The following is a 14,101-nucleotide window of genomic DNA, read 5'->3' on the forward strand; positions in this document are numbered from 1 at the left end:
CCAGGAGCTTCAGGCCACTTCACACTGCTCAGAATGACCAGGGCAGGGAAAAAATGGGGACAGAGCAGAGGGCAAGACACCCTGTCTGCTGGGAAAGTCAATTTAGAACAGAGCAAGCCAGGGCAGAGATCCTGAAATGGAACAAAGGGTTTGAATGAACAGAAATAGGAATTTACAGGTCTGTGGGATGTGGCTGAGTTGGGTGAATGAGGCAGCTGAGGGACAGGAAGGCAGGGTTCCCCCTCAGGGCGTGGTGGTGGGTGCTCAGCACTGTGGGGCTGAGAGATTGCAAACAACCCAAATTTTAAATTAAAAAAGCCACACTGGCAAGTGGGTGCTGGGCAAGGGGCTGGGGTAGGCAGGGTGTGCTGCCCTACCTTGCTGCATCAGCGCTCCCATCCCAAACCAGAAGCTGTTGAGGAGGGTGAAGTTGTTCTCCACGATGTCCGAGCCCGGGTTGCAGGGATGGGCATCGTACCACTCGTAGGGGCTGAACCTGCAGCACAGGGAGAGGGGGTTAGTCGGGGTGTGGTGGGACAGGATCCTGAAGGAGCAGGAGAAAAAGGGCCTCAGTGCCTCTGGTGCTGCCAGGCTGGGGCTGCTGAGCCCCTGGCAGGAGGTCTGTGAGAGATTCTGACTCTGCAGAGGTGTCTGGGACAAACGGTGGTATTTCAGGGATTCTCCCAGCGGTGCATGTGGGAACTGGAGTGGGACTCAAGTTAGTGAGAAGCAGAACTGTCCACCGTCCTGACAGGCAGGAATTCTGCCCAGTCAGGGCACCAGCAGAACAGTGGAATTTGGTGCAGGTTCCCTGTGGATTGCTGTGACACTTGGCCCTGTAGCAGGTGGTGGGAGAAACTTATTCCCTGCAGGGGGGATGTATTTCCGTGGATGGCCCTGCAGTACTTGAGCAAAAATGAGATAATTTCCTGTGAACATCTCTGCAAATCCTGCCCAGGATTGGCAGGAAAGCACTGCTGGGAACAAGCTCGTTTAGCCAGGATCTGGGGAGGATGCTCAACAGGAGAGACGTTAATATTTTTAGAGCTGTTTATTTACATTTTCTGAGAGTCCCAAATTTTGCAGAGATTAAATTAAAAACATAATTGGTATAATTGCTTTTGAACCAGGCATTAATTATCATCTCCGCTTCCTTCTGGAATCCCTGGAGATTCACAACAGCCCCTTCTCAGAGCCCAGCCCACAGCCTGTGTCAGGAGATGTTTCCCTCTGTAATTCTCCGCCAGATGCGCCACCACCCAAGGAGACAGTTTGTGGCTCACTTCCAGGGGTGCCCTCGCTCACAGAGCTGGATGTGTTTGGAGAGAAGGGCCCCAGCTCTGTGCCAGGTCCCTGCTGGCACTGAAACCTGCCCCTGGCACACGTGGGGGCAGAGCTGGAATCCTGTCCCGTGGCCAGAGCAGGGCCAGGCATGGGAGGGTGTGGGGGATGGACCATCCCGGGGGATGGACCAGGCTCTGCTCGTGCCTTTGGAAAGGGTCACCCTGGGCTCAGCTGTCCCACTTCCTGCTCCTATTTTCCACGTGCAATGTACAGTTCAACAGCCTCTCCTCTGCTCTGAGTTATCTCACCTCCTGCAGCGGGGCCGTTCCCTGCCCTGGGTTGGGGGTGTGGAACCAGAGGTTCTGCTCACCCAGACAGTCCTGCTTGTTCATTCAGGCAGTGGCTGGGCTGTCCTTGCTGCCCACCTCTGCTTTTTAAATCAGAGGAAATCAGCAAGGAAACAAGAACCAGGCTGAACTCAGACCCAGCTTTACATGCTGCTTATTCCTTGTAACTGGTTATAAATCACACCAGAGTTGGATAAAGGATGGCACCTCAACCTTTTCTGCTGGATAAAGCCAGAATTCAGGAATTAGATTAAAACTTTCTTGGGCTGCCAGTGAAACACTATGAAACAGAAAGGGAATGGGTGAGATCAATGAGCCTGGCGAGATGACACGCTGGAGAACTTCAAGGTCTCTGAGCAAAAACCTACTGGTGCTGCTCAAATGACAGAGAAATATTCAGAAATCTGCAGAGCAGCGACAGTCTGAGCAGTGAAACCATTAGTGGAAGCAAGAGGTAACGAAGGAAGGAGGGAGAGGAGCTCACTGACCCCGTGCAGCTGTGGCCACAATCCATGGGGAGCTCAGGATGCTCCATGGATGGATTCCCTCGCCCACAGGTGCCCAATGGGCTCAGAGGAGTGTTCCATCAAAAACTGTGATTGTTTCCTTGTCTCTTTTGGCCTTTTTTGGCCGGGAAATGGAAGCATTTCAAAGAAGTTTTAAAGTCCTAATGCAAAATACTTTTGAGTCTAAATTGCATCTCCAGAGAAATTCCCTGTGGATGACCCAGCCCTCAGTGCAATGAGGAGGGATAATGAACCCACTGCCCCATTGTGCACCCGAGGGGTGGGGGTTGGGAGCAAGGGCTCCATCAATAAAGGACTGAAAGACTGATTAAAGGAGAAATGGATCAAATCCATCCTTTGCCTGCCTCTAAATAGTCCCCGAATCGGTTTTAAGTGGCATTGACCAATGGCTGTGGCAGGAGCAGAGGACTCTGGTGCCTGGTTCCAGAGACTCATGGCTTTGAATTAAGGCTTTGCTCTTTTGACTGCGGTTTCCTTCTGAGAATTGAATTCCAGAGGCCTTGCTGGGGTCAAAGGCAGATATTGTTTCCATTACTTCTGAACGCAGTAAATATTTTCCCTGTGAAATCTCTTGCTTTCCATCTCTATGTGTTAAAAGATCATTCCTGCAGAACCTTAATTACCCTGAATACTTGGTGTTCTTTGAAAGAAAGATGACAGAAGAAATGTCAGGAACAAAACAAGTGAAAAATAAACAGTAATCGCAATATTTTATGTGTTGGATTTCAGCCAAAAATGGCCTGATAGAGAAAAATTGTAGTATTTCATTGCAATTGATGTGATGCAGGGAGATGCTGAGGCTCATTTCAGAACAAAAACAGAGAAAAAACCATAGTTCTCCAGGTTTTTATCCCTCAGCACCGGCAGAGAGCCAAGGCTGGGCAGAGCCACTGTGCTCAGACAGAGCATCTGGATGTCCCTGTTTGTGCAAGGTGATGTCTCATCAGGGCCTGTCCCAGCATTTCCTTCAGCCTTTCCTCAGTATTTGCTGCAGTATTTTATGTGCAGATACAGTTTGCACATTTAACATGCTTTATAAGTGGGGTCTGGACAATTTGGGCTGGATCTGGCCATTATGAGTTGGGAAAAATAAGCTCATGAATATAAAACTGTGTTTGAATTGCCACTGTGGGCTGCACAGGCAGCCTGGTGCTCGGTGGCACTGAAGGCAGCAGTGCTGTGGGAGCAGAGCCCACCCAGCTGTGTCCTGCCCAGGGACAGACAGCCAGGGGCTTTCTGCCACTCATCCCAGGATTTCTCCTGCTCGTAATTGCCTTGGGTCCATTTTGCCAGATGAGAATCTTTTCTTGCTGAGAACATCTGGTTCTCTCTGTCACAAAGCAGAACCACTGAGGGCCTCACCCTGCCCCGCTGGAGCCCCCGCAGTCTTCCCAGGGGTTTCAGCTGGTGGCAGGGAGGGTTCTGAAGGCCCCACTGGTATCAGTTCGATGGGCAGTAGTGAGAGATGAGTGTCTGACTGCAGGCTGGGCTGAGGAATCTTCCCTGGATATGGTGTTTATGCACAATATTCCATGGAGGGCTGTGTGTGGCCGGGGAGGGCGGCTGCCCCGGGGGGGGTGAGTGCCTTGTTCTGGTTTAAAAGGTGGGATCATGGATTGAGAGCATCCCTGGACTGTGTCTCATCAAAGGCTCTGTGGAATTAACAACACATGCAAATATATGCAAATTCTGATTTTAAATATAGAGGATTTAAACATGCTAATTAGATGCATATTAGTGTTGTAAACAGACACATTGTCAGATCTGTGGCGATGGCTTCTCCAGTCTTTTGATATCAGGGAGGGTTTGCAGGAGCTTTGCTGGTGGAGGGATCAGAGCCAGGAGCAGCAAACAGTGTGGGAGATGGAGCTCTGTGTCCAGGAGCCAGCAGGGTGTGGGAGATGGGAGCTGTGTCCAGGATCCAGGAGAGGCTGGGGAGGGGTGTGAGCAGTGATCGAACAGGACGTGAATGGAGAACGACACAGAGCAGGAAAATTATCCTTCACGTACTGGGGAGGGGCTGATGAGATGGAAAGGCAGCAAAATTTCCAAGATCATGAAAGAAAGTGCATTTTAAAATTCTTTCCTACTGGCAGTGTGTGAGAGCAAGCAGCCCCTGAGCAGATCCCAGTGGTGACGCGGGGTTGGTGTGTCCCCTTACCTGGCTATGACAAAGAGCACACAGCTGACCCCCAGGTAGGCGAGGAGGATGTACATCCAGATGTCGGGAGAGAGGGGGTTGAGGAAGGAGAACACGCTGGGGTTGGTCCCGTTGGGTTTCCGGTACAGGATGCTGACCCCCAGCGTCATGAAGGGCTTGGAGAAGTCGATGGCTTTCTCCCGGACGTGGGTGATGGTGAGAGGAGCCACGGCCAGGTCAGCTTTCTGTGAGCAGCACAGAGGGAGGGGACAGGGCGAGAAGGAAAGGAGGAGTTAGAAGCTGAGGTGTTTCCATCTCCTCAGAGACACCTACAGCCCTCACACAGCAGAAATGGGCCAAAAAGTGCCCCAAGTGCAGCCTTGGGGTTCCCCCCTCCTGTTGCACTTGGGGACACGTGCTGTGAAATACAGATGTGGGGTGTATGATTTGTGATGTGAAACTGTGCAGCCAAAGGGAGGTGTGACAGCCTCTGCAGCTCTTCCAAACTGGTCAGAAAAATTTGATTTCGTGGTGTTACAGTGTCAGTGACCCTCACTGTGCCTCCTCACCCTGGGACTCTAAGCAGAGAGCAACTCTGTGTAAACTCACCGTAGCAGGGGTGGGTTGTTGTTGTTGTCCTTCCTTTTGTGCTGTTTTACTGATTTCTGTGCTAATTCATCAAGTGACCACATACACCCTATTGGTTCAGAGCTCAGTTCATTCCTCTCATTAAATATTCACCCAGGTTCTTAAAAAAGCCACAAGAAAATACATCCAAGGCTTTCTCAATGTCACCCGCCTTGCCTGGGCTTTGCAAACCACTCTTTGGGATTGTGGACTTCCGAGGAAATGCAGGCACATAAATTATAGCTCTGAAGTTGAGCAGAGCCTCCCCCCGTGCCAGGAGCTCGTGCAAGATTTATTTAACATCTGGTTCTGAAAATTAAAATTCTGCATTACCCATGAGTGATAATTACCTAGAGATGTAGTGGATTTGTCATTACTCACAAAGTTTAAATCAATATTAGCTGGAACATGCTTTGCTCCAGCAGGAACTGGGGGTTCACTGTAGGAACTGGAGCAGATCCCTGGCCTGTGCTGGGGGGAAGCTCAGGTAAATGGTCTTATTTGGCCTTCCAAATCTGTGATGAAAGTCAGTGGAACATTTTTAAATAGAGGAATCTGGGCCTTTTACTCTAAGAAGAATCTCTACAAGAGCTGTTGTTCATTACCCGTGTGTGTGTGTGAGTGTGAAAGGGATCCCCTCTCCAATGAGTGCAGCCTCAGAGGGCCTGAACAGAAGAGCTTCAGGAATTCTGTAACAAGGGTAAAAGGGATGTATTTTGTTCTAATATGGTTCTCCAGCTGCGCCCTGGTTGGTTCCCTTTCCTTCTCACTTTTCAAATGGAAATAGGTTTTTAAACCAGGTTGGTACAGAAACAGCCCATTTCAGTCACTGGCACTTGTTAAAACTTGGGGAAAATGGGAACAATATTTTCCAGGTGAGCCTGGTGTGCCACCTGTGGTTGTGGTGACATGGATGGAGGCTGAAGGACAGGGGTTTGGAAGTGGACAGGCAGTGGTGGCTGCTCAGCCTGAGGTGGGAATGTCCTGGCAGGTTTGGAGCTCGGCTGCTCCCCCAACCTCACAGCACACCTGGAAGTTTTGGCTTAGTGCTCCCCACAGTCACAAGGCAGAAATGCAAAAGAAATGCAGCGTTTTCCCTCCTCCATCACTTCTGTGTGGGTGTCCTGACTCACCAGGGAAAAGTGAAGGAGATGTTGAAGGATTTGGCTCCGAGTTTTTCTGAAGGAGGGAACAAACGAGCAGTTCTGTGGCCAGAGCTCGCTGGCCAAGGGACGGGCTGAAGGATCCTCAGCCAAATTTGTCACAATGGTACAGTGAGCAAAGGAACAGCCTGGAGTTTGTGCTTTGCCACGGAAAATGAAGAGAGAGAAATCTGCATGGACACCCAGGGATCCAACTGCTTTTAGTGCAGAAATAAAATTTTACTGTGTCATTCCATCGGTTCCTGAGATGTGCTCCCAGCCCGTGTCCTTGCAGGGAATGTCACACGCAGGCAGGACGGAGCATGGATTTGGGAGCCCGGGCTGGGGTGTGTCCTGAGCAATTAGAGGCAGTGCAGGGCTGCAGTTCCATATCCTTTTTATCAATGCAGATCTTTCTGAAGGTGGCCTCTAATTAAAGGTTTGCTGACGGAGAGGATCTAAATCAAACCCACCAAGGATGAAGCTTTGATTTGTCGTGCTCTGACGTTCCAAACTGGGCAGTCAATTACCAGGCTCTGGCTGCTTCCTTCACTCAGCCCTGACTCTTGTGCTGTTGCACAGTCAGGTGGATTTTATTGAAAATGAGGAATTAGAGCAAGTGCCAGTGGCTTAAAGGCCCTTGTCCAGCAAAACCACTTAAGCCCATGCCTCTCTTTTCCTGGAGCTTGCACGCCTTCCAGGCGCTGTACATGTTCTTAAGTGTTCTGCTGAATTGAGGCCAAAAAGATGAGTTTTGCCGAGGCAGCTACACACCAAATGCAGACACTTCTCCAGCACACCTCGAAGGGTTTGGATCTCCTCATTCCCCCAGTTACAGCATTTCCACTTGGCTGGAACGGCTGCGGGTTCACCGGGCGTTCAGCACAGGGACGATCACATTCGCTGCAGAGGTATTTGGCTTTTATCAGAAAGTGCCAAACCTTATCTCCAAGTTCTCAGCTATCAGAGGGATGTGGCCTGTGGGTCAGAAGAGCTCTCACACAGCCGTGGTCACTGTGGGAATCCTGCAGTGCCCGCCCTTGGCCGGAGCGGGGCCGTGGGTGAGGGCTGGTCATGGCAGAGCCCAACAGTGTGAGCACCCAGACAAATATTTATCCAAGAAAATAAGCTGCCTCTGTGCTTATTTTGCCAACCTGCCTTAGGTATTTACATAAACTAATCATGTGTGTGTTGCCTGAGAGACAGAAATAGTGTGTGTTTTACTGCTTTAATTGTTATCCAGGTGTCTGTCTGGCAGCACCAACACTGTCCTCCCTTGGTCTCTCTTGCCACTGCCAGTGCTGGGCCTTCTGTGCTGGGTTCCATCTCTGTCCCCTCCCTGCTCTGCTCGCTTGGCTGCCGTGCCCTGCTCCTGTTCCCTGTGCCCAGATGAGGGGCTGCTGCTGGGGCAGGTGTGGGAGTGCTCTGTGGGAGCCCTGAGCCTGCCCAGGGACAGGGGAACACTCCCTGGGAGCAGGGATGCTCCAGGGAAGCAGGGTTAGTGTTAACTGTCTGACTCCAGCTCTTAATGGCTGCTCTGGCAATCTCAGTCCTCATTTAGACATAATTTTTGTCATTGAATTTATTCAATATCAGTGGTGAATTAAGAACAGATGTCGGCAGGGAAAACCTTGCTGTGAGCTGAAGAGGAGGAATGAGAGCCATGAAGTCCTGTTTGGGCTCTTGTAATCTTCACTTTAAGGAAGTTCTTCAGAGCTGGAGCTGCCATTAATTGTACCTGAGGGATGTGAAGCTGAAAGATCCTGGTGAGAATGGCCATACTGTGAGAGACAAGTCCTATCCTAGGGATTCCTGGCAGATGAACCAGCCAGGGAGGGGCAGGCAGGTCCAGAGACACTTGCAGAGACATGCAGAGAACTCGGGGTCCCAACATCCACCTCAGTGCTTCCATCATCCGATCCCTGAATAGGACCCAGTTATGAATCCACCCATTCAACGATCTCAGCACAAAAGGAAAAGCTGCTCTGGCTCATTTCCATCCCCTCCCCAATGCTGAGGTCCTGCAGTGTCTAAACAAGAGGTGGAGGGCACTTCATCCAGTGAAATTGTTTTTTCCCCTATTTCTGGCTCTGTGGCTTCCAGACAAAGCCTCAGTTCACGACACTTGAGATGAACCTCCACCAGTGCAGGAGCGTTAATGGGGAGCTGGCAGTGTGCTGCAATATGTATTTCTGCCAGAATCTGCTGTCAGTAAATGTCCACTTCTTGTGAAAGTGTTAAATCAACCATCAGGAATTGTCCCTAAGGATGGATATTACATCTCCTCTGCAGTTACCATTGGCAGGGATTTCCATTAGAAACCCTGGTATTTTCCATACCTGTTTTATTCCCACCTGAAGTTTCAGATTGAATGGCAATTTGATGTGCACCGTTTCAGCAGAAGACAAGTTTTATTTGTGAACAAGTTTGTGCAAAATGTCCAGAACAACTCATTCTGCTGGTTTTATGGGATCCTGCCCACAAACAATGGGGAAGATTTGCAGGCGTTGCTTTGCCAGACAACTGGAATTTATAAATCAGAACGGATGGGCCACGGTGTGCAGTGGAGCTTTGCTTGTATCAGTAATAATTTCTATGAATAAACATCAATAGCAGTTCGCTGCTGCTGAAAGGAGGAGGTTTGGCAGTCATCAAGTTCCCTGTTTGTTATGGATAAAGGGCTCGGGAGCTTCTCTGCATCACCTGGGTGCCCCAGACCTCCCTGAATACCCGAGTTCAGCTCTCACAGCCCTTCTGATGAAGGCACCTCTGCAGGAATGGCCAGAGCGGTGACAATAAGCAGTAGACTGGTGAGGGGAGAGGTTAGTTCTCCAGGGAATGGGCTGAACTCCCTCAAAACAGGGATTTTTTTCTGCTGAGGACGAGCAGCAGATGAAAGGCAGCGGGGCAGGGCTGTTGCGTTCAGCTGCACGAGGCACCTGGCAGACAGGGTCGTGCTGTGCCTGCTCTGATTGCTGTTGCTTTTCCTGTTTATGCTTAAGGCCAGACTAGAAACGCAGGGATTTTACAAAGGATCATAGCCCAAGGCATCCCTGCCTGTGGCCAGGCATGTCTGGATCAGAGAGCAGAGGGGATGCGTGACTGCGCCAGCCGAGAGCACTCTGTGTAAACACCTCTCCTGCACGGGCCTCATTTACCCTCTGGGAGCCTGATTTACCCCCGGGTGATGGCACCCACCCCTCAGACACTGCTCTTGTCACCCCCTGGGCTGCCCCTGCCCAGCTCCTCTCGGGTGCCTCTCCCAGCCCAGCCAAGGCCATCCCGAGGCACTGGCTGCCCCTTCCCTGCCCGTCTTCTCCAGGTTTCAGCCTCGGATCAGGCTATTCCTGGCATGCAGAATCTGCCACTCCCAGGGCTCCCAGGCTCTCTGAGCAACAACAATCACCATTTTAGCCTCTCATTTCCTCCCAGGAGGACCCCCTGCTCTGCACAGGCTGTTCTGTGAGCCCACCCCAGCTCAGCCCACCTGCATCCCAGCAGTCCTGGGGGCTCCATCTCCTGAGTTAAGTGGGTCTTTAGCACAGACTTAATCTTGGCCTGGCTGTTTGGAACTCACGACATCCTATCTGCTTTATTTTCCCACCTGAATGATCCCCATTGGTTTATGAGAAGGGGACACTGAACATGGAGGAAAGCCAGCCCAGATAACAAATTCTCAGTGTGGGCAGCCCTGTTTTCATCACCACAGCTCTATCTGAATGCTGTCTGCAACACTTTTCCTCCTGGGTGTGAAATAAACTTGAACTTGCCCGTTGCAGTGTCCATGGGTTGTTCCTTTCCCCACACCATGGGAAGATGCTGCTGAGGAAGGGCCCATCTGGTTGCAATTTCACTTTTTAAAGCTTTACATAAACACTGCTGTAAAAAGCAATGACATGTAGATCAGGGAACTAATAGCTTCATGTGGGGCCTCAGCAGTGTCATCAGCCCCTGCAGACACACTTCAGCCTCACAGGACAGAGTGCAGAGCTCCACCTCTGTCAGAGGACAGCTTACAAGAAGAGGGGATTTGGTCCTTTCTGGCTGCTCCGTGTTAATTTGCTTTTTAAATAGTTATCCAAAAAACACCACAGTGCAGGCTGACCATAAATTTTGTGTTAGTTAATGAGGTTGTTCCCCAAACCTTCTGCTTCATTTAGCTGAGCACAGCTCTGGGAATGGCTGAAGCCCCCAGGGCCCTGTGGCATCTTGCAGGACAGTGGAGGTGGCACAGTTTGGGCTCAGTGACTGCTATTCCCTGTATCTTATTTCCTGCTGTGGAGGGATTTGCTCCTTCCAAGCCCGGTGCTGCAGCCTCTGCAGTGGGAGCCCCATCCCTGCTCTGGCAGCGGGTGTGGGGTGGCAGGAGCCGTGTCCTGGGGGGCTCTGCCAGGGGCACAGCGGGCACTGGGCGTCGTTTGGGATCTGTGTCACACACATCACTGGGAGCGCAAAGCGCCAGCCCTTCCGCTGGGGCACTGTCGGTGTGACAGGCAAGGCTGTTGAGTAAGAGGCTATAAAATCTGTATTTTCAGCTGCATGGAGCTTTCCAGAAGCAGAACCAGCAGGACAGGTTTGCACAGGCAGTGGGATATTCCCCTGTGAGGCAGTGTCCTGCTCCCCAGGGCTGTCCCCACGTGCCCTTGCCGTGCTCCTGCTCCCGGGCAAGCTCTGCAGTGCCTGCTGCAAACTGACTGTCACCGTGTCCCTGTAAGGGACATAATCATTATCATCTGCATTTTACAGATGGAGGAAGCATTGCACAGAAGCAAGTTGTCCAATGTCATTTAGGGCAGATGAGGCAGATCAGAAGCCCAGCCTGGCTCCCGAGCCAGCCCCAGCTCTGCACGCAGTGACTCACCCAGCAAACATGTTCCTCCCCCAGGAACTGTACCCCATGCTACAGATGGGGGATTATTTTTATGCCTTTGCTGCCTAGGCCTTGGGCTCAGAATGTAGCCAGGACCTGGAGAGGTGGTCCCAGGGGTGCCCCAGTGGAGCAGGACATTGCCATTCAGGAGGAGAGCACAGTGTTACAGCTCTTGCCCTGCCTGTACTGGGGAGAGGAGAGAGGAATTTTGTCCTCAGCTTTTCTTCCAGAGACCTTCTCTGGGAATCAGATATTCATAAAAACTCCAGCTTTCCTCACCTCCCTAACTGGTCTCCTGGGATCACAGGATGTGCTGGAGGCAAGATATCTAATTAGGGAACTGAGCAGGCTCTGGCCGCGAGTGGCGGTTTCAGCCTCGGTGACGTTGTGGCGGCTGCGGGAGCGAAGCTGTCCCTGCAGGGTCCCTGGTGTTTAATGGGGTTTTGGAAGTGGCCACAGAAGGAGAAGCACAGCTGCTGTGTGGCAGAGGGAGCTTTGTGTCCCAGGAGACTTCAGAAAATAAGTTGCTTTTATAGAAAATAAAAAATTAAACTGTCCAGTGCACACCTGCTCCTGCAGTCTGGATACCTCCTCTGGACTGGGCTGGCCTGTGTCTGGGACATGCCTGGGGTCCCCAAGCCTCCTTGGTGCTGTGCCCTGGCCCATGTTTGTCCTCGGGAGCCACAGAGCCCATTTCTGTGCAGTGAGAATGGCTGTTTTCAGGAGTTCCAAGGGAATGTTGGGAAGAGCCAGACACAAAGATGCTTTCCTGACAGCTGATGTGACATGGAGCAGGTGGGATCAGGAGCTCGCTGTGGGTGTCCCGAGCCAGCGAGCAGTGGTCTCTGTCCCACCCCAGCCAGCCAGCCCAGGGCCAGCCTGGGGCCAGCCCAGCACAGCCGACCCTGGCACTGCCCTGGGGCCTCACTCACATGGTCGATGAGCTCCTTGATCATGCCATTCCACTGCCCCTTCTCGTCCTGTGCCCCGTACTTCCCGTCCTCCACCAGCCGGATCTCGTAGGAGAAGCCCAGGATGATGGCCAGCTCCTTGAGCAGGTCGATGCAGTAGCCCTCGAAGCGGTCGTTCCCAAACAGGGCCGTGTCGGACTTTCGGAACATGACAAAGGGCTCCTCCTGCACCAGGGGAGGCAGAAAGTCCCCATCAGGGTCAGCTGGAGGCAGGGCCACCCCTGTGGGTCAGCCCGAGCCACCGGGCACCAGCTCTTCAGGCAGGGCTGGCACCGTGACATGTTGAGAATAAATTAACTTTGCACAGCACATCAGCTAATTAGCAACCTTGTTTACCCCACAAAATTTAATTTTGTCTCTCTGAGCAGCCAACTGTTTTCCATTTGGTAGGATTTCAGGGAGAAAAATAACCATTTCATGCTCTGAAAATGAAGTGTTAGAAACAGTAAAAGAGGGGGAGGACAAACTCACCCCTGAGTCCTGCACTCAGGAGCTGCAGCGAGCAGGGGGCTGGTGGGTGAAATTCGGGGTGAGGGAGCTGTGCATGGCTGGGGCCACCCCAAAATGTTTCCCATGCAGCTCGTGTTGCTCTGTGCTGGCACCACCTGATGGACAAGGGGCCCTGCTGCTGCCCGGGGAAGCTCTGTGTGCCTGTGCTGCAGGTACAGCTGCCCTGGCAGGGCTGGGGGTGCAGAACCACGGCAGAGCTGAGCCCCAGCACAGGGGAGACAGAAGTACTCGGTGACCTGTGGGTCTGTCCCCTCCAGCAGGGCATGTGAAGTCACACAGTGAAGTCCAGAGCCCTTTGGTGACTCTCAGGCTTGGGCAGCCACCGAGGACGAGGGACACTGGGGAGCCCGAGGGAAAAACGTGTGGAGGACAGATGGAAATGGGAAAGGATGGTGGGCAGCAGGCAAGGGCTGGAAGGCAAGTGGAGGGTGAAGCATCTACAGCAGCGAGGCTGTGGCTCAGATCAGGGGTGTCTGCAGGGCTCCTGCCCTTGCTGGGGGTGGCCAGCGAGGGGAGGGCTCGTGCTTTGCTCTGGTGACCAGCCCCTGTGGGATTGCTCGGGGATGGGGGGCTTGAGGAGGCGGGAGGGGAGGTCTGGAGCCCTGGTTAGAGCTGGGCTTGGTGGGGGTGGGCACCCTGCCCAGGGTGGGCTCCAAGGAGGGGCTCAGGGCCCAGAGTGGGACTGTGCCAGCCTGGAGGCTGCTGGTTCTGCTCACCTGTAAGCCCCCCTGCCCCGGGACCTGTGTGCCCCTGGAGGGGACAGGGGGCCCGTCTGGCCTGGCAGCAGGGTCAGGGGGGGACGTGGGAGTGCCTGGACCCCACTTGCAGAGTTCTAAAGCCCGACTGATCCCATCCCACCCGTGGAGCTCAGCCTGGCACGCGCAGCTCGGCTCAGTCCCGCTCTCCCCCGCCGCCTCCTCGGCTCTCTGCTCTGGAATTAGTGCTTTGTTTGGGAATCAGCTGAATCCATGGATCCTGATATAAATACACTGCCTCCAGAGCAGCCATAAAGCACTATTAATTTTGGGAAGCGCTGTAGGGATTACATACATATTTAACAGCCGAAGCACTGAACATTAGGACGCCACTCGCTTCAGTAATGTATCTCCAGGTCTCAAACATTTCCTAGGGGGTAATTCTGAACTCTGTGAACCACTTATTCACGGACTATTTCACAATTTATTACTGAAAATGGCCAGACATCCAATTCACAAGCTCTCTCGGTTTGCTAATCGATTTCTCAGTGAAGGTGCCCTCAATTTCATAACTTCACAGTTTCCATATTGCTTGGGGAGAGCAGTGCTGGCTGCTGGGGTAATATTTCTCTTCCAACAAGTCACTGCAATATGAGCAAAAGGGGAAAAAATAACCTTTCATGCTTTTCCTTTTAGAGGCTCCTCCTCTGGCTTTTCTCCCGTCATTTACAGTAGTGCAGAAGTACAAAGGGGTGTTGCAAATGCAAATAACATTTAGGGTTGTACTTTATATTTTAGACTCCAGTATAGGAAATGCAATTCCTGCAGAACTCGGGTCTGAGCACGTTCCCTCCTCCTGCAGGCACAGGGATCACAGGGTGGCTGGGGCTCCAGGGTGGGTACCCCATGGCACGTGCCCAGGCCCACAGAGGGGCACAGTTAATGGGAACTGATATCACCCTGTGCCTTATGTAATTTGTAGACGCTC

At 52.2% G+C, this 14,101-nt stretch overlaps 1 protein-coding gene across 1 annotated transcript in view; it reads right to left on the reverse strand.

The window, feature by feature from the left end:
- The window catches only part of GRIK3 (glutamate ionotropic receptor kainate type subunit 3), a 93,266-nt gene that overhangs the window by 10,598 nt on the left and 68,567 nt on the right, over positions 1–14,101 (reverse strand). Inside the window, exons 10-12 of the mRNA XM_032709890.1 lie at positions 11,870–12,073; positions 4,320–4,543; positions 378–496 (exon numbers count right to left, since the gene is read on the reverse strand). Of these exons, the coding sequence (XP_032565781.1) occupies positions 378–496; positions 4,320–4,543; positions 11,870–12,073 (547 nt within the window). The remainder of the gene's footprint in view (positions 1–377; positions 497–4,319; positions 4,544–11,869; positions 12,074–14,101) is intronic.

The sequence above is a fragment of the Chiroxiphia lanceolata genome, chromosome 24 (genome assembly GCF_009829145.1).
Source record: "Chiroxiphia lanceolata isolate bChiLan1 chromosome 24, bChiLan1.pri, whole genome shotgun sequence".
Taxonomy (NCBI): domain Eukaryota; kingdom Metazoa; phylum Chordata; class Aves; order Passeriformes; family Pipridae; genus Chiroxiphia; species Chiroxiphia lanceolata.